At 44.0% G+C, this 20,568-nt stretch overlaps 1 protein-coding gene across 1 annotated transcript in view; it reads right to left on the reverse strand.

Moving 5' to 3' along the window:
- Positions 1–650: 650 nt before the first annotated feature.
- SAMD12 (sterile alpha motif domain containing 12) overlaps positions 651–20,568 on the reverse strand; it is a 156,027-nt gene continuing 136,109 nt past the window's right edge. The window contains exon 5 of the mRNA XM_088533299.1: positions 651–2,467. Within this exon, the coding sequence (XP_088389425.1) occupies positions 2,445–2,467 (23 nt within the window). The 3' untranslated portion in view covers positions 651–2,444. The remainder of the gene's footprint in view (positions 2,468–20,568) is intronic.

A 20,568-nucleotide genomic window follows, 5' to 3' on the forward strand; every position in this document is an offset into this window, starting at 1 on the left:
CAAACTGTTTTTAACAGGAGAAGTTCACACATCTAAATTCATGCCCATAGACTGGAAGATGTTCAAAACTAACATTGATACACAAAATGCTTCTAGTGGCTCTTCCCCAAACCCAGCAGTTTCTCTTATACCCCTTTAGAATGACACCGTCCAATAAGCTCTTCTTTTACAATTCAGACTTTTCCAGAATTTTTCTTTAGGTGGTAAAATAAGAGAATCCCTCTTGCAGAAATTATAGCATTCTCCTTCTTTCTAAAACAACTGCTATCAAACTTTCTGTTAAATTATTCCACCAATATGAAATTGATGTCAGTTGCCAGAATACATTTCTTAAATCTGCAACAGAAAGAACTGCAAAATTTGCTGAAGCTTGGAATGGAATTTGGCAATACTCGTGGCCAGTTCATTTAATAAGTATCAGATTCCAACTTGCAATGCTAACAAAAGCTCTAAAAATACGTATGTTGCAGCTGGCAAAGAGTCTTGTTTTAAGGAGCTCTTTTACACCAGTTAATTTAAAATTAGGAACCAGGATTTTCAGAAAGGCAATATACATGCATACTGCCTGAAAATGTCACGGTGCTCCATTTGAAAACCCAAACTATCGGAACTCACTAGCCACTTCTGAAAATCTTGGCCATCAATAAAAATAATTTGTTTCTGGATTGAATAGCAAAGAAATACCCAACATGCTGAATCTGAGATGGGCCGAGAGCTGTAATGTAAGCCCATATCCATCTGAAAAAGGTAGTCCCTAAGCATGTATTTATATATGTTGAATGTACAGGGATCTTCATTGGTTAACCTTGCATTCCCTAGCAAAGAACTGCACAATATCTTTTAAGCAGGAACCTGCTCTAAGATACTCCTTTGACTTGACAATAGTTGCACCTTCTCTCCATCACTGCATCTTCACACCAGCACGGTGTCTCACCAACAGTCACACTAACAGCAGCTCCATAGCACCTATTCATTCTGTTGGAGAGAATGATGGCATTTAAATACCCCCAAAGCTACCTTTGATTTTAAAGACAACAGGAACAAACAGTTACGTCCACTCAGCATGCTGATGACATCAGTTCATTAGAAAGAGTGTGTCAAGAAGGTCCTGATGTGAGGGACAGACACAAAATCCACTAAGTCCCCATGGATGAAACGGTACCACAGCCAGCTGTGATATAGCCAGGGATGAGGCCAGCCAGAGACTCAACAAAAAACAACGGTCAGGTTGAACGCAACAGTCTTGAGCCTGCTACAGTGTATTGAAAGGCTTATTAAAACCATTTGCTTATTCCAGGTTCCTACCAAAATACTGTTGGATAGAAAGTGGAAAAAAGTTAATGAAGTCTGCCCTCTCTAGAGAGAGAGCCTTGCTCCTCAGAAGTATACAGTCTTAAACCTTACCTAGTTCACAGAGTTCTGGTTTGGACTGTGATTTCCCAATCCTGCCCAAAACATAAATGGTAACCAGCATTAAAAAAAAAAAAAGTTTAATTCTTCCAGTTGACTCTGTTTTTCTTGTAGACCAAACCCAGGGTTAAACACTTCTCTGAGAAAGGCTCTCTCCCTTTCTTCTCCCTCAATGAGCAAGAAAACTGCATTTGGCATCCTGGAAATGACAACCTTTGATTTTTGGTGGATTAGAGGGTGAACAGACAGTTTCCTACAGCTCGTTCAACTTATCCTGTTCTTAGCTACCTCTTTGACAGCTGTTCTGCAAGTCTCAATAAAGTCAAACATTTGCCACGTGCAAATCTATCTATACAATTTACTGTGAATTAGTGAAGATATGTAAGCAGTGGACTTGAGTTTGGATACAGCCTCAGCAAAAATACTGAAACATATCCTCTGTATTAAATAAAAAAAGACATTTATATATATATATGACTGTGCTAGTCTTCCTGTGCAGAAAGCACGTATGAAGTGCTGATATTGTTCAACAGAATACCATTAGACTGCAAAATGAACATATACAAGACATGTTTACATTCCTATCAGGGGTGTAATATTGTGAACATATTCACTGAGATTGGAGAATTGCTGCAATTTTTTTTCCTAAAACATCATGCCATCTGCATACATAACAAAAGAATCCAGTAGTTGCCATGCTAAAACAGGACTTCTAGTGAAGGGCACAGACTGTCCCCTAAAGGGAACTCAAAAGTTATGCACAGTGATGAAAACTGGAAGAAATTTTCCAGCTAAAGGTCTGTCAATGACCATATCAAACAACCTAGCACTGGATATAATGCGCCACATTTTTAATCCCCGCAAACCAGGTCTTCCCAGGATGCATCATCTTGAGCAGGATGACTTTACTTCAAGATTGTCTTCAGTCCTCCATGGTCATCTTCTGGCAGTGCCATTTATTATGGTTTTTCTCAGGAAGAAGAGTTCACTTTCATATCAAGTGGCAGGACAGCAGCTTTAGAGGCTGGAAATGCTTACGGGGAGCTCTCTGTTGGGGCTGTAAGAAACAAAACACAAAACCAAAACCATACAGTAAGCATAAAATAGAGCAACAGAATTAAAAATACATTTCAACTAAAACAAAAGCCAAGTTTGTGCTGAGTAAATGTGCTTCTACTGTAAGGACGAACTACTCCTTGAAATATATCTTGTGAGCTGGGTACTTTAATCAGCTTTAGTCATCAACCAAAAAACTCAGCACTTAATCAATTTCTTAGATAAATACAAAGTGCAGACTGGCAATGATTTGTAGAATTTAATGAATCCTGCTTGAATTTATTGCCTGTCCTCAAACCAGTGTTTACTCTTCCTGTAGCCTGAGCCCCAGAAGGCAGGCTCTTCTATTTGGTTGGGATTGCATGTGCTGCTCAAGTCATGGTAGTCGAATCCTGGAAAGACTTGTTCAGATCCCCAAGCAGGGACTGATGCCATCTCTGCTGGCCAAGGCAACATGATTTGGCCAGTGCAGAGCAGGAGACAGGAGCACAGCTCACCCACTTCCTTCCCTGCTTTAGATCCCATAATGCACCTAACGGGTTTCCTTTTCCCTGTCAAAAGCAGTAAAATACCCTCATTTTTTTGTGGCATTGGTGCTACTGTTCTTTGTCTGAAAGCTCTTGCATAGCTGTAAGGTGCTCACATCGTAAAGAAGGAATATATAGAGGTTTCAAACAGTTATCCTTCCCTCTACCGGAACTCTTCTGGGAGGTGCACAGATAGAGGACGAGAGGTATCAGACACGAATTGCAATATGGGATATTCCAGTTAGATACAAGGAAAAAAATCATCCTAGGGAGGGTGGTCAAATGTTGGAACAAGCTAGGTGTGGAGGTGGCTCGCTCTGCCTTATGGAGACACCCACAGCACCAGTGGGCAAGGCCTGAGCCACCTGCCTTGGCCCTGCTTTGAGCAGGGTTGAGCTGAGCGCTCTCCAGAGGCTCCTTCCCACCTCAACTGCCATATGATTATATGATTCCTGATGGGGATTCGTTCTGTCTTTTTCAATAGGTGATGAGTGCCTGTGCAGGAATACTCACACGGCAACGTACCCAATCATTTACTCAGTATTCACCCAGTAAAATACATACAAAGCAACCTTCACTGGCTTGCACGAGAGCTCAGAGACAGGGAGCCATGCAGAGACAAGTTCACTATGCTATTTCATACAGCTGTGTTTGGACACACTGTGTTTCTCTTCTCACAGTGCCCTCATGACCATCAGCTTTACCAGGGCACTGCTGCGCCAGGGCAAGTGAGGGACCCCGTCCCCGCCGGGCAGAGCTGGGGCAGAGCCCCTTGGGTTTGTGCTTTGCACCCTCTCCCCTCTGACCACCAAGCCCGGTGGCCTCCTCTCGAGGGGGCACCAGCATCCCGGTGTCCTGCCCACGTTCACCTCGCCCCGTCCCAGCCGCTCGCAGCTACGCAGTGAAGGTCTGGCCAGCGGGGAGATGGCGGGAGGTTAAAGCAGCAGGTTCTGGAAAACCGCTGAGGGAGATTAAAAGGAAAAAACAACACTTGTCTTGGGCACTTCACTCCTCAGTCTAAATACGACCCGTGAAACCCATGGAACAGTGAATGTCTCCCGTGCTCTTCCCGTCGCTGGGGGAACACGTGCAGCTTCTCACTTTGCAGCTCTCTGGTTTTACAAGTGCATTCCTTCACCCTGAAGGTCTCTAGTGTGATGGTCCCATTGCTACCTGCAACCGTCGACTACATAATACATGTGTCACAAGTGCCCTGAGAAAGATGCACATTTGGGACCCAGGAAATATTTGATTTCTTGATGGAATTGACAGGACGTTTGTGCACCAGGGCCTTGTGCCTGGTCTGAACAGCTAACTGAGCATGGGTAGACATACTCCCAGACAGAAATCAGTGGTGATACTAAGCAGGTAATGAGGTAAGGGGAAATCAAAGGGATGGCAGGAGGTTTTAGCTTGGGGGAGAGGCAAACTGGAACCCAGTCTCAGAATTCAAGGTGAATTGGAGGCCGTCTCATTTCCATGCAGCAACAACAGAGATGGGCCTGGCTCAGAAAGGAGCAGCAGGGCTTTTTTTTTTTGAGATTAAATAGCCCATCTGCTGTAAGGAAAGGGTGATCTGAAAAGCTCTTCCAAGCAATGCCAAATACCATAGGTATTACAGAGCTGCAAGGCTAAAATTAAATGGGTAAATTGCCTAATGGTATTAGGTCTCAGGGTGGCCCTCGTGCTGCAAGGCCCCAGCCACCCCCTCACCTAGGCCCTGCGCTAGTGCCTGGGTGTGAAGCGACTCAGACGGCCTTTACGGAGGGAGAAACTTGGGAGAGACAGAGACAGGTTCAACCCCGAGCCTGGACCACCAGCCACAGGGTCAGCACAACCACGTGGGCACCTAACGGAGCCAGGCTGGAGGCAGCTGCTGACAGCCACCAAGGAGCAAACAGTAATCGTGTTCAGCTCTGAACGTAGAGCCTGCAAACTGAGGATTTACTTGTGATTTAACACACTTCTGCTCTCACCACCTTGTCCCTTCAGGCCTTTACTCCTCCTGGTTGCCTATAGTTCTGGTGCCCAGTGGAGACTCCTCTCAGGATCCCAGTTTTCTAACAATCCGTATCCAACATTTTTCTGAAAATGCAGCCTTTTTAAAGAGTATCACAAATGGGCAGCTGCCTTTGAACACGCTGCCTTAGCCTGCAAGCTATTTGGAAGGAGGACTCCTTTCGCAGGGGATGTCTGCTTACCAACAGCACGCACGCAGATCTAACCTCACCTCTCCAGGCACTGCTGCAGCAAGACACCTATCATTTCAAAGGAAAAGACATATTCTGGGTTTGAGCACCTGCACCGTGAGATTTTTTCTTCTAAATGAGAAAGGGACATAGCTTTCATTCACTTGAAATACATGTTAACTCAGCTCAACTGAGCTATATTATCTATTTGTTGTATTTTATCAGGGTTCCTGATAAAAAAAATAAGCGTGATTTTCTTACCTTTGCTAGAACTAACCACCACTCCAAACTCCAAACTCCACTGACTTTGGAGAAAACCTGCATTCAGCTCCATCTACAAGCATTTTTCCAGCAAGTCCTCAGGTGTCTCCCTTTCTGCCTTTCACGGCACTTGAGATATTCCAATATTCTGCAGCTTACCAATCTATCTGTTGCATCTTGTTGCTGGCTAAGGAGGCATATTGCTAGCTCCGAAGGATTTCCTACCATCATGAAAGCATGATTTGTAGATCCACCCTCTTATTTATTGCCTGCTGAATTATGGTGTGGTGGTGAGACACGGTGCGTCTCTGTGAGGCTGCGGAGGTGAATCTAAAAACAAAATATCTGTTCTGGGCAGCTGTGGTGGTGACCAAAGGTGGAAAGAGGGTGTCCACAGTCCCCCGCTGTGATGACTTGCCCTGCTGTGCCTGCGCGTGGTGCTCCCCATCACGAAACCCCCGTGATTTTGTGCTTGCTGTGGGTGCCATGGGAGGAATCTCTGCACCTCCTCTCCCCTAGGGATACGCAGCTACCGCTGCACGTCCTGAGGGGCCACTACGCAGAGTCAACACGCCAGAGATCAGAGGTTGCCTGCAAATGTTTGCACAGCTGCGGCCTGGGAGACGCCGCGGCAGCCGCGGCCGCGCGCAGGACCCCCGTGTCCCTCGCTGCGGCCGCGCGTACCAGCCGAATCCCGGGCTCCGCACGAGCGCCCCGGCCTCGCAGCCTCTATTAAAGCATGTCAAGCAGGGACACATTAATCAATGGCCCGAATGCACCATGCAGTGGGAGAGCAGACAGACACGGGCGATTTTTGATAAGGCGGGCAATTTGGTTTTAATTCCAAAGCGGTCACGTCCTGCTCTGGCTTGCCTGATTTTCCCCTTATTACTAAGCCCTGGTAGCTGATACATTCGTGAAGGTTATTTAGTGGTGGTTGTCAAATGTGACACCAACACTGCAGAAAAATATGGAGGAGGGAAAAGGAAGGAAGTCTCTGCTTGCTTCTGATTTTTGAATCTGCTTGCCAAGCAGGAAGCCAAGATTTGGGCTTTGGAGCAGGCTGGCAATAAAGGTGCATCCACCAACACAGTACCTAGAGCTTCAGGCACGGCAATTGCCATCTCAAGTGTTCAGTATTCACTAATGAGAGGCCTGCAAAATAATTACAGGGACTGAAAAGCCATGTAATTAAAAAATAAATGTTGCTTTCCCTTCATCTCAACTTTTTTTAGGCTATGGCTAGGGCAAATTTTTCATTTTTCACTCCCAATCACAAAACACACAGCCTTTTTCTTCCCAAATGAACAGCGATGTAGATGTATTATCACGGGACACCAGGAACAGAGTCTTTAAAACAAACAGCAACTGACACACGAGTTGTTATTTAGATAAATGAAAGCTCAGGGTTACTTTTCTAAAACCCTTTTTTTGGATCATTTGCTCCCATAAGCGAGTACCCTTAATCCACCTAGATACAGTTTTAATAACAGTTGATACCGTCACCATAAATATGCCACCGAATAAATATTCCTGTGTACATTTTTGCACAAAAGTGACTTTCTAGGCATTATTTATGTGCTCCTTGGAGCGCCGCAGGCCGCACGAGGGCCGGGAGGCGGCCGCTGGCCGGCTGCCCTGCACGGCCTGCCCCGGCACCGCCGCGCGTGACGCTGCCGCGCGCCCGCAAAACCCTATTAAGCCACGGCAAGTGCTCGAGTATGCAGTGTCCTGGCTCACTCGCACACTCGCTGTCTGGTTCAACAGCAAGTCTCGCCTTGCAGCGGCCTTCAGAAGATAGTTTTGAAATACCTACTATCATTCTATGCCAACGATTTTTTCCTTCCTGTAGCTTATTTTCTATGAAGACCCTAGTGACAGACCTAGAGCTCAGCTGGAGACACCCTGGCTTGAAAATCACAGCCAAAGTTCAAGACAGATGATGAACATCCAGCAAGGTCAGGCAAATCTTTTCCCCTGTCTTGTGGCTGAAGTGAAAACTCACTTCTTGCTTGTGATGCTGGGCTTTGCCGCCTGCATCAGGCAATTTTGAGATGAAACATTTCTGGGAGAATGGATGTCATGGCAGATGCTCTCAGCAGGTAACCTTCTGAAAAGCCAATTAGTCAGAGGTTATCACAGCTGCTCTGTGCAACACAGTTGGTTCACGCAGAATGGGTTGAAAATGTAGTTGTCCAAAATGTGTTTCATTGAGCTATTCAATGTCCTCCAATAGTCAGAATAGCCAAGAGTCTCTTCATGAGTCACACACTATTCCAGCTTCCCTCCTAAAGCAAATCTCTCAGCAGCTTTACTAGATTAAACAAAATGCGGACACATATTGATTCCTTGTACAGATGATTTATGCAGTGATTTTGCTTCCTTGTCTCTTCCCTCAAAAATTAGAATTCATGATGGACAGGTCTCCAAAGGGCTTGAGCTTATGCTCCATCTCTGCTCTGACAAACACCCTAAAGCTTCTGGCTTTTAGAAAGATTGAGAGCTTGATTTTGCACTGCTAATCTGGAAACCTCGAAAAAAAAAATCTGTCCCAATAAATTTATGGTCTTTTCCTTCCTGAGCCTAATCAAAACCTGAAAATTTCCTGAGTTTAAAAGTTTGGTTCCAAAACCAGGCAAAGTGGGGGAGGCTCTTTTGTCTTTCAAAGTGGCTCATTTGTTCTTTCTCAAGATGTTTCATATGGCCCACCACCTATCTGCTGCTGCAAACATACAAAGAAAAAACCGAAATGCACATTTGTGTTCACCAGAACGCAGTGATGATTTCCTTGAACTAACAAGCAGTTAAAATATTTTGAAACTGCATGCAACCACTTCCTTAGCGTTTCCAGTTTCTTTCAAAGAATTCTGATACACTGCAAACTTCATCACTATCAACCACAGGCTGGCTGTATACACAGGATCTTCTTCAGATTATAGAAAACAGAAAGATTTAAAGGATTGTATGCTAAAAACCCTGCAAGCCTCAGCTGGTGCTGCCTGAAACTGAAAACGTGTGTGAGACCGCTGGCTTTACTCCTTATCAGGGACATCTCTCCCTGCCGACCTGTAATCAGGTCTTGATCTCCCCAGTCCTTGTGGGGTGCCCTGCAGGAAGTGAGAAGTCTGCCACAGAGGAACAGTCTGCCACACTCTGGGGCTCCAAATAGCCATTTGAGCGCAACTCCTTGAGCCTTTGCGTATCTGCTATTTCAGTCTTGAGTGACCGTGCTCAAATATAAAGCAACGGGAACTGCGCAAACTGAGAAAACTTGAAAAATAAATAAATAAAAAAGATAGTGGTATGTTTGGCATGCAAATACAGTGCTTGGGCACGCAGTCCTGGGGGGCAGCAGTGTCTGTGCATGCCCTTCTCTGCTGGGCCCATCACCTGGCTCCTGTGTCGCCCCTGACCTGCAGCTCTGCCCCACGCCTTCGAGGTACTAAACCACGACACAGCATTTGGGAACCAAACGTGGCCAGTACATCACTGGATTACTCACCTAGGAATCTGCTGTAAAACATGCATTATGTTCAGAAGCACAATCAGAGATTTCACCGGGAAATCAGAGTATTAGCGCAAAAGGCTTTGGAAACACTCTGCAGCTGCAGTTCCCCCACTGCAGAAGGAACAGGCGGAACAAACTGACTACGTTAGGGAGATATTCACTCTGAGGTTCCTCAAATCTAAGCGTTAACTAAGTTTCCATGCTGTGAAGTGATTATCCAAGCAAAAAGAAAAATTATACCTGCTAAAACCACGTACCTACAAGACTGCATACGTGCACATACACGTACACATTTAGGATGAAACAACATGGATCGTAAAGCCTATAAAATCAGCCCTCCCCTTCCGAAGTTAGCCGAACATGCAACTTTAGCTCCTCAGAGGAATGACTTATAGCATACCCTTTACCTGTATTACCACATCCTGTGTTTTCCCTAGGTCTCTTGCATTGCTCTGAGCACCAAACAGGCTGATCCCAGAGGAAGAGCAGCCATTCAGTATTTCGCTTTATCCTTGTGGCTCAGCATATCCCACCGCTTTTACTGGATAATGCTCAACAGTCTCTCTGGTGAAGGACTTACCCCTGTCCTCACAGGCAATTTGGGAGTGTCACTGTCCAAGCACCTCACAATTAAAATGCCTCAGTTTCAAAATTCCTCAGTGAGAAAACCTCACCTTATGTTAGAGTTCACAGTAAGGCAAGAAGAGATTTTAAAAAAAATCATTGACTAGGGATTTTTTTTTCGAGGTCTGATTTTTTTAGAGCACTTACTTAGCAAGATGTGATGCATTTACGTGCAGATCGCCACTACTACCAACCATTTACTGCGATTCTGCTCGTCAGAACGACCCCAGCACAGTAGTTGGACCCCTCACAACTTTTCCTCAATAAAGCAGACATGGGTAACACGAGCTGTGCTGAAGGGCTCGACAAGGACGGATGGGCGGCGTGTGCCAAAGAAGCTCCCAAGCCAGGCATGAAGTCGAAGGCCTGAAAACCTGTGGGTGGTACTGACCACAGAGTCAAGCATAGAGGTTGTTCATGAAAACTAGCCAGGTGTGAAAGAAAAGAGTATCTAGCCAGTGTCCAGGAGGCAGGAGATGCTCAGTTGCTCAGGCTTTTCGGGGGTAATACTCAATTCAGCACAGGAACCCTCAGATCAGTTGCAAATTCTGGTCTACACTGCACTGCCCCTTTCCTGTTATGGAGTCTGGAGGCTCTCCAAAGTGCTTGCATGCTGCTGTGTCTGTGTCATGCTTCACGCATACGGAGGCAAATTCCCAAAAGCATGGGACACAGAAGCACTAAAACGGGAGCAGACCACAATGTCTTTCCGTATTCTGCAGAGGCGCTGATTGCTAATTTGGTTGCTAGCAACCAAGCAAGTAGATTTGCTTGAAGTCCCCCTCCCCAAAAGCTGGAGTGATGTAAGCCATGCCTGCAAGGAGCGGCAGGGGGACGCTGTGGGGCAGACTGCAGGTCCTGCTGGGGTGTCCCCACCATGTCTCCCTCAGTGACAAGAGGCTCCCTGCAAAGCCAGCTTTGCTCCCAAGGGAAGTGCATGTAGACCAATGCCCTGTTGGCATAAAAGACTTCAAGAGGTTTTTTTTTTTCTAAATCTTATTTCAGGAAAATGATTTTCATTCAACATTTGGATTCTTCACCCGCAGAACACACCATATGAGCTGAAGGATACAACACAGTGAAGTATGCAAAAAAGCAGGGACTCAAACTCAGTGGTGAAGGTGAAAGCCTTGTCTGCCACACCACAGACCCCCAGACTGCCCTTTGTTGTCAGGCTAAGTAAATAGACCAGTATTCCTCCCAAAGCTGAACAGCATCAGTAGAAGGTACTCAGACCTTATCTCCTTCTCACCTGAGAGCTTGTCTTTAAGGCTAGAAATGCAAGAAAGTCCTCCATGGATTTCTGAAATGATTCAATTAAATTGGTGTAGTCTGTTTCAAGCTGCGTGGACATTTCTACATGTAAATGCAAACTGCAATACAGACTTAATGTATATCACAGGAGCAGGACATGAAAATGCCCCGCTGGATTTGTTCGGCCCTGGGCAGTAACTCCCTCCACAGAGTGCCAGATCACTTGACCCTGACTCTGAAGCTCACCAGATGTTTGCACAAACAAACTCACTTCTCTTCTAGACAGGCCATCAGGGTAAAGCAGTTATTTAGGCTTCTTCTACAATCAGTGGAGAAATACAGGTCCTGGAAAGAGTGATCCACTGTATTTATCCTACAGTACCTTTCACAGTGCATAAATTATGAACTATGCAAGTTCCTCTCAGCATTGATTAACAAGACAACTAGCTCAGAGGAGGTATCCAGCAATTAAATGGCAAGCAAGAGGCAACAGGAATTGCAAATTAATGCTTAATTTGATTGTTACAAATTCCAATTAGCATGTAAAATATAGGTACCACAGTGCTCAAGATTAGCATGTTTAATGCTTACATTTTTACTAATAGCAAAAATGATATTGATTCCAGTGAAGGATAAGATCCCTAAACTCCTTTCTGGTCTTCAATACTGGAATTTGATACTGAAGTTACATACTGAGTAATTGCTTAGATATTCATGGACACAGCTATAAAACGAGATGTTTCCTTCAAGCAATCCTCAAAGTACTAGAGTTTGTTAGAGAAATGATTTGCTCATCACTCTTGATATCATTCTGCAGCTGAATAATCTCTCATGTCCACACTGCCACACTGTTTCAATCAGGCAATGATTAATTTTTTATTTCTATTTGTAATATATGAAAAAAAGCATCATCATAGTTAAGGAATTCCTCTGGGCAAGTAAAATAAGTGTAAGCAAAAATAATGCTTTGTTTATTACTAAACACTTTTCATATTTTACCTATGGTAGACAATTAGGTTGGTAGGAATACACAACTGTAGGAGAAATTTTACCATCTTATCTCAGGCCAAATAGTTTATCGCAATTCATGCGCATACAGACTTCAGTTGTTTCAAAAAATCAGGGAGAAGTATCTAATGGGATGTGGTATTTTTCTTCCAGTGCCAGAAAAATACAAATCCCAATTAAATTTTTGCTTCAAGGAAGGAAGGAAGGAAGGAAGGAAAGAATTCTGCCACTCAAGCATGAAACAGATTTTGGCTAGAAAAAACATGGACAAGATTTAAAAAAAAAAGAAAAGAAAGAAAGAAAAGAAACCCAAGTGATTTGCACACCAAAGTCTCATTAAAAATCAGCAAGACTTTGATTTCTAAGTTTACGTGTGAAAATTTTCTCTGATGATTCCTACGAGTCTTTTAATATTTATCCCAAGCAAGTGCTGACATATCACTCAAAAGCAGATCCAGGGCTGTAACAAGTTCTGGTAACCCCTTGAGACATTCTAAAGCTTCGCCCACAAGAGATTTGAAACTTCTGGCATGTCCGTATGTCTGAAATCTCCCGTTTGCATCATGGGTTTGTCTGTCTATGGTAAGTGAGGGTATGCCTCCACGAACACATTACTGCAAGGTAACCAGCGCCTGGATTCACAGCAGAGCAGATGCTCTCCAGTGACTGCCCATGTGCGTGCCCTTCCCCTGTGTGAACGCAGGGCAGCTCAGCACACGGTCACAGAATCACAGGATGGCTGAGGTTGGAAGGGACCTCTAGAGAACATCCAGTCCAACCCCCTACACCAGCAGGGACACTACAGCATGTGGCACAGGGTGGCGTCCAGGCAAATGTCCCATGAGACACTGGAAGTAACAACGGGCCTGGTGCTCAGTGACGCCAGGCCACTCAGGCAGCACAGAAGGTCTCAGCCAGGATGGACAGGGCTTTATGTTTAAATCCATGTCACGGAGCGCGAGCACGCAACACACATTCAGCATCCACGCTCTCACGCTTCAGATTACCTCACAGGAACTTGGTCAGGTTGGTTCCACGAGCCCAGTCACTAGTACACACTGACCCAGAATAAGCAGAGTCATTCAGCAGTTCGCATTTTTACCCAGTTCACTGCCACCTCCAATCGACACTTGAAGGATTTTGCATTCAATGTTCATCCCTACTTAGGCTCAGCACCATGTTGGACACCATCTACCTAGTGAACTTGATATTTTAGCAAGATAAACCTATGTTCCCTGAGAGCATTTAAACATTTTGCTGATAAAATGCCTAAATGGAAGAAAAAAAAACCAATATTGCTGAGGCTGCAAAACTAAACTGCAATCTCATCAGTAAAACAGTGCTTCTTTATAGTAAGACTTTAAGGAACTGTGACTTTGCTCATCCCTCCATGGAAAGGGGCTTCTGTGAGCCCCAAATTTCAGGACTCTGGAGTTCAGCCCCAAAGGGTGTGAGGACTGGAGATCTCCGAAGAGCTAAAACATGCTAAATATCAACTTCTTAATGACACGCCCATTCAGCTTCTACTTTTGTTTCTGAGATTACAACGGAAAATGATCTCACCTCATTAGGCAGTAACTACAACATGCTGCTACAGCTCAGGCCTCTCAGTTTTTCCCAGTTTTCTTGGCTGAGAAGCTTCCACGCAATTACTGTATCCTTGGCCTAACAGAACATGCTGGTAAATTTTCCTGGCTGGAGTGCAGTTCTCCAAAGAGAGCATTTGTCTTTGACCCCTTGGCCTACATTACAGACTATGAATTAATTCTAAACTTAGGTGAGACCTGTAGGATGTTACTACTTCTGCTAAAGCTGCAAGGTTTCTCTTCACTGTGTGTGCATATGGTTCATAGCTATCACACGCATGTGGCTGCTCCTGTCTGCAGTTCTAAACTGGCTGCCATAAATTCACTCCGACCACTAGTCAGAAGCTAAGAAAAATCTGTCCATCCCTGATTGTCACTGCCGTCCTTGTTTCAGTATTTGCTGGAAGACCAGCTCTCAGAAATCCCAGACTCTGGATACCAGGGAGAAGGGAAGAATTTCCCTTGCTGGAGGAGGATTGAACTAAAGATCATGTAAGTTAACTTGATCCACAAGTCCATGGGCCCTAATGGGGCCACGCCACCTGAAGGAGCTGGTGGATGTCACTGCAAGGCCACTCCCGACCATCTTTGAAAGGTCACTGCAGACACGCAGAATCACAGAGTGGCTGAGGTTGGAAGGGACCTCCGGAGATCTTTTAGTCCATCCCCCATCCCCTTGTGAGCAGTGTGACCTAGAGCCCATTGCACAGGATTGTGTCCGGATGGCTTCTGAATATCTCCAAGGATGGAATCTCTACAGCCTCTCTGGGCAACCTCTTGCAGTGCTCTGTCACCCTCACAGCAAGCAAGTTTTTCCTCCAGTTCAGATGAAACTTCCTGGTTTTCTTTCAGTTTGTGACTGTTGCTTCTTGTCCTATGGCTGGGCACCACTGAGAAGAATCTGGTCCCATCCTCTTTAAACCCTCCTTTCAGATACTGATAACATCCCCTCTTAGTCTTCTCTCCTCCAGGCTGAACAGTTGAAGCTCTCTCAGCCAGTCTGTGTTATGAGGGGGTGTCCAGGCCCTTATCATCTTAGCAGACTTCTGTTAAAGTCACTCCAGCAGGTCTGTATCTCTCCTGTGCAACATGCTCTAGGTCGAACACGAGGGCCGGACTAGGCCATCTCCAGAGGCCCCTTCTTACCTCAAGCATTCGGTGCTCAGTCAGAAGCTAAGGAAACTCATCCATCCCTGGTCGTCATCTTGCAGATAATATTGTCTCTCTGTAGAGAGACAAATGCTCTAAATCAACTGTTTTTGATTCAAATTCTCAAGAGCTGAAAAAGTAGACAAGCTGTGGCATCTCTGGTTCAAAGGCAAAGCTTCTGAATCTGCTATATAAAAGAAGGGATCCCAAAGTTTTGCACTTGTCTACTAGAAGCATATTTTGCACACTAGTCCTTCCCGTTTTAGCTTCCTGTGTAAAGGTACATTACTTATGCAATGCCAGGATTTGGAATACCCTTATCTGTGCAAACTCCACACAGCATTTTGAGATTATTTCCCTGACATCTGCTTTGGGAGTATGCACATTTGCTGTCCTTTCTGGGTGCCTAACAGAAGGTTTTCTGTTCACAGACCAAGCTGGCTTTGTCTCTGTGCCTTCACGCAATGAAACGAGACTCCCCTTCTACCTGGGCAGTGAAAAGCATGGATCTGCTTTCAGCACATTTATATGATACTGGGAGCACAATTCTATGTCCTGAATCATCCTACAGTGGGGATGGCTCTGGTCCTACGATTTTTCTTTCCTTCTTCCAGCAGGTACCAGTATCCTTCAGCAGGGCCAACCCAACAGAGCTGTGAAATAATCTGAAGTGAAAAACAAACCCAAAGAGCAATACTTGTGCTAAACCCTCATTTCACAGATCTCGCTACAGCTCGAGCGGCCTTGGGGAGCAGAGGAGAAGGGCTGTGGGCAGTGGCAGGAGTCTCAGAAGCCGTCTCCGCGATTGACGTACTCTGAGCCTGGATCCATGTTGGGTGTCTGCCCGAATTCCAACTACAGGCTTCCACGGAACAGGGATGTTTAACTTCATTTAGAAAGATAACAAAGAATGAAGCCAGTAGCTTGCAAATGGCCTGACTACACTGCAGGTAACAGGCACAACTGATTTTGTTTTTAAATAATAGGGACTGCAAACCCACTGGCAACTGCCAGAGCTTTTGTTGAAATTATGAATTCCCAAACCTGCAAACTATTTTTAGCAGTCTTACTTTGTCACTGCCCAGCCAGGAATCAGGACCCCACTGCGCTATTCACGCATTTAACTAAAGGCTGGTGTCTACCCAAAGACTTTGAAATCCAAGTTACAAAAATCCCACAGGTTTAAATGGCATGAAGAACTCCTAATGTATCTTAGCAGTACATTCTTTTATTATCTTTATTATTTATTTTACTAAACATTATTTACTGCATTTTCAGTAATTAGAGTAGAATAATGAACAAAATATTTTCAAACCAAAGAGTGGAACAACTCAGCAGTAGTGCTGGTGGAATAACAAATCATCTAAATGAAAGAAACTGCAAGCTTTGAACACCTCAACATGGCCTCCACAGAGGCACAGCAGTATTGTATGCAAATATATAATTTAGTTGCTTTTATATAACAAACATGGCTATTTTGTAATCACAGAAATAGGGATTAGACAAATGGGACATATGCCATTTGTAATGAAACTATTTGGAAAAAAACACGCACTGTGGTTATAGTGCTGATTAAAATTGAGCTCACAACAAAATTGTCAACTTAAATACATTGGTTTTGAGCGGAAATAGAAGACAAGGAACTGAAAACATATATATGACCATTATATTCTAAAATGATTTTTGATAAAGGGTGATTATGTTGCCTTTTTAGAGTGCTGCTCATAAAAGTGGGTGTTTGAGTAGTTTACAAACCAGCTGCAGAATTGCATATTTGGTTGTCCATAAAAAAAGGAATTGGTCGTGTCCATTACTAGAGACTCATCATCTCTGGTCTAACAATATGTGGTGTTTGTAAGTGTAATTTTTGCTAAAATATCATAAAAAAATCAAAACATACACACTTTATACATATATATATACACACACCACAATATCTACTGTGACTACATATATAATAACCACAAGTGATTATGACTCAATATCTGCATTCTACAGACCCAGCAAGACTTCCAGTGACACCTCATCCATGCCACCATGCCGAGGCATCATTTGCAATAACCTTTACAGAAAATGACCCCCATTCCCAGGGGGCAGGACTGCCTGCAGGACAACTGTCTGAAGACATGAGCTCATGATGGAGTGGCTAATGTCTTTACAAATCTCCAGTTCACCAGACTTAGCATGAAAAAGAGTTTTCACACCACATTTTCTCTGCCTCTTTTGAGCCACCGTTACTGAAACCTCCACAGCAGCTTCCATGTGGTTTCTGGAAGGCTTGGCAGACTTCCCCATTAAAGCCAAGGCTATGGCACAACCTTCTCCACTTCTGACAGTCAGGACATCATTGGGATTTCCCAAATGTTCTCTAAAATCTGTGGTGAGGATGTGGGTCTGCCTTGAAACCACGTTGAGTCATCTATCTCAGAGTAGGCTGCAAGTACCACTGAATGTGAAATTGTCTAATTGTTTGAAAATATCAGTTCTCCCACCTCACAAAATTAGATACCTCTATCATACAACAGTGGCCCAGATTCTTCCAACCATTTTTAGATACTTTCTGCTGTTACTTAAATTACATCTGTATCATCTCTATGCAGTCAGAGAAGAGAGACAGTGACCAGTCTCCTGTTTCCAAACCCAAACCTTATAATTCTTGGGGCATTAGTGCTGCTTCAGCTGACTAGAGCAGGAGCACAGTGTCTCAACAGGCACCTGAATGTAGATGGGATGAATCCAGACCTTCATTAACCAGTGAGTAGACGAAATGTCAGCTGTGCTGGTTCTACAGAGCCAAGGGAGAAAAACAGCAACTATTTTAGTCAATCAAGGCTGCAGTCATGAATCTGAATACAAACAGGATAGATTTTTGGGTAAGGTGTTGCCATTTTTACATACTTATGAGCAATGACTTTCTAAAAATGTTTTACAGGATTTGATTGTGAGAGAGAATTAGTTTGGAAAATGAAGATCATGCACCATGGCAACCACTAGAAAGGTGAAGAACAGTCTCCCTGGATCATTTCTGTTGAAGATCCTGACTCCCTTTTGGCTGGTGATGACTTCTCCACACAGTAGCAAAATTACTGACTTGGCTGTGTACAGTCAAGGCATTTTACCTAATACTAAGCTCTGGCAAACCACTGCTAATTCTACTGCTGTTAAAACATTTATTTGAGATTTTAAGGACCAGACAACATGAGTTGTCCTCTGTTGATGAGTTTTCCTCGTTAATTCTCTGTGCCTTTTTAGTTTCTTGGACTTCCCAAGTCATCATGGTCTACTCTTAATGGAGCTAATGGAGCTCTCAGCACTTAGAAGCAACTGTGATCCCGAACACAGCATTTCCCGATGACTGTCACTTTGGGGACTCTCTGGCATTGCCTCCCAACCGCACAGTAGTTGTTCAGTGCAAAAAAAGGGACAAAACTCGTATACACTGAATTACATACTAGTATATACATGCACAATGAATGAGGAATTAACAATTTCTCCACTTCTTGGGGACATGAAAGCCTCATCGTTACATGTGAAACCCTGCTGAACCAGGGCTAGCCATTAGCTGGTTGCCAGTATCACCATTTGGGGATACTGGGGATATGGGGATGGGACATGGGAAACACTCTCTCCCCATGTCCCATCTTTGAAGTTCTGCAAACTCTGAGGCGTTAAGTAGCGAAGGTGAAATCAAATTATATAACCTATCAATCTCTTGCTCCAGTAAAAAGCTCAATATCAAAGTAAGTAGGATATTTAGACAGGAGGAGGATCCCACTTGTGCCTTCAAATGGATGGCTTGATTTTGAGGTTTATTTCCAAAACCAAAGACCTTTTTGACATTGACGAGACAAGGATCAGGACAAAAAAAATCTCAGCCCTTCTGAAGATGCCATGTGGGCCTATGGGATGAACATGGACACTAGTATAGAAACAGACATGCCTGACCAGCAAGGATGAATCAGGAAAACGCCCCTTTTATATGAAGTTGTCCATTTACTTATTACTTACTTCCATGAGTATCCAATTTGTCTTGTCTCTATGTGTTGGCATTTATTTCTGCCTACACCCACACTGACAACAGCTCCAACTAAATATATTTTCCCCTGCCCTGCTCAGTTCATCATTTGTGTGTGATGATGCACACCAGACTTAGCCCGGAAAGTTGTCATTTAACTGTTCCTGTTTTGTCTTTCCCCATTTTGGGTAATGCTTAGAGGAAGATTGTTCTTTGATTCCAAGCCAATGACACTTAACCAGGGCTGATTTATTTAAGAACATACCATAATCTCCACAATTAGTCCATACAAATCAATGCTTAAAAAAATGCTTCTCTTATCATCACTGTATCTGCAGCCTGCTACCAATTTTTGTGGGCTTTCAGTCACATTTTTCTTCCAATTTAATCTCAACTCAAAATAACAACAACAACAAAACATAGATACCCACAAAAAGGGTAGGGAAAAATGACAGTTCTGATTTGTGGAGATGCTGGACCTTGGCAGCTACCTTTATTTTCAGGAGAAAGGCACAATCTTAAGTAACTAAATGACAACAACCCTAGATGTATGAAAAAAGAAAAAACAAACAAACATGGAAATAGAGTTTCAGCATGTAATTTCTACACTAAACACAAGCTAGCAGACAAATTAAGCACAGGTATGCTCTGGATATACATTAATGTTGATACCGGGTCTTTAAATAAAGTAACTTCCTTCTGTTTATATTCATTTAAGTGAGTATTAATATCGTCAACACTTGCATACCAAAGACTGAAGCTGCCAACAATAAGAATTGTTGCTAAACTCTATTTGAAACAATTATATCTCTATGCTAGCTCAAATTCTTTACTGCTCATAATCAGCTTTCAGCTCTAATAAGTTATGCAGGACGCATGCATAACTTATACTGTAAGACTGTGGCTGTAAAAGAATATTATGGAGGAACCTTTGCCAAAATAGTACTAAATAATTCCTTTCTAGTTAAGATTAAAATTATGGCTAATAGAGTAGAGGTTTGCTAATTCACTTCAGTGTTTGGGAGATCCATTGCAAACTACTGAGTTTTGTAACTGAGAAATGCATTAAAAAAGCACGGTAATTTATCACAAAATGCACTTTGCTCATTTATTTTGACAACTGTTGTTTAAATTATTTATGCTCCTTCATCATGTACTAGTAAATGTAGTATAGTCTGTTTTGTAAAAATAGTCATCAGTGAGATTAGAGTAACATAACATCTCTATTACCCTTTGTTAGGAGGTGAGTAGAAATCATAATTTCGTGCCTCACTGATGCAAAACATGATTTTCAAAAAGGTATTTTTTTTAATTGAGCTGCACTTGCCTTTACCAACTCAGAGCAGGGGCCCCAAATCCAGGTGAATGTAGCCCAAAGTGCAAAGGAGGAAGGAGCCAAGTTGAAGCAGATTTGGCGTTAGTCATTCCCGGAATCGAATTATGTCAAGAATATTGAAATTCTCCGGGTGTTGGCTCAAGCAGCCTGCCAGCCCACGCTGCTGAACACCATGTACCGGGAAGGCAGCCGGCTGGGCATCCCGCACGGATTAGCGTGCAGGCCTGCTGGTGCATGCGGCTCCAGCACTTCCATCGAGTATACTGCAGTGCTGAAGAAGGAAAAAGGAAAAAAAAAAAAACAGATCTCCACCTCCCCAGGGAAAGATCAGCTCTGGTGAAAGCTGCCAGACTGGCGGTCTGGGAGCCCAGCATTTCCCTGCCATCTTCACACCAGCTGCTGCGAAGGAAGCCGCAGTGGGAGCCCTCCCTCCGCGACGCAGCTCACACCTGAACGGCTGCTCAGGGGACGAGCCCAAGCTCGAGACTCCAGGCGGAGGGTGATCGAGGAGGGGATCCTGCCCCTCTCCTCAGCTCTGGTGAGGCCGCACCTGGAGTATTGGGTGCAGTTCTGGGCTCCACAGTACAAGAAGGACATTGAGCTTCTAGAGAGGGTCCAGCAGAGAGCCACGAAGGTGATTAAGGG

This window comes from Tinamus guttatus, unplaced genomic scaffold (genome assembly GCF_059628265.1).
Source record: "Tinamus guttatus ecotype Peru unplaced genomic scaffold, ASM5962826v1 Tinamus_guttatus_pri_ptg000492l, whole genome shotgun sequence".
In the NCBI taxonomy this organism is placed as follows: Eukaryota; Metazoa; Chordata; class Aves; order Tinamiformes; family Tinamidae; genus Tinamus; species Tinamus guttatus.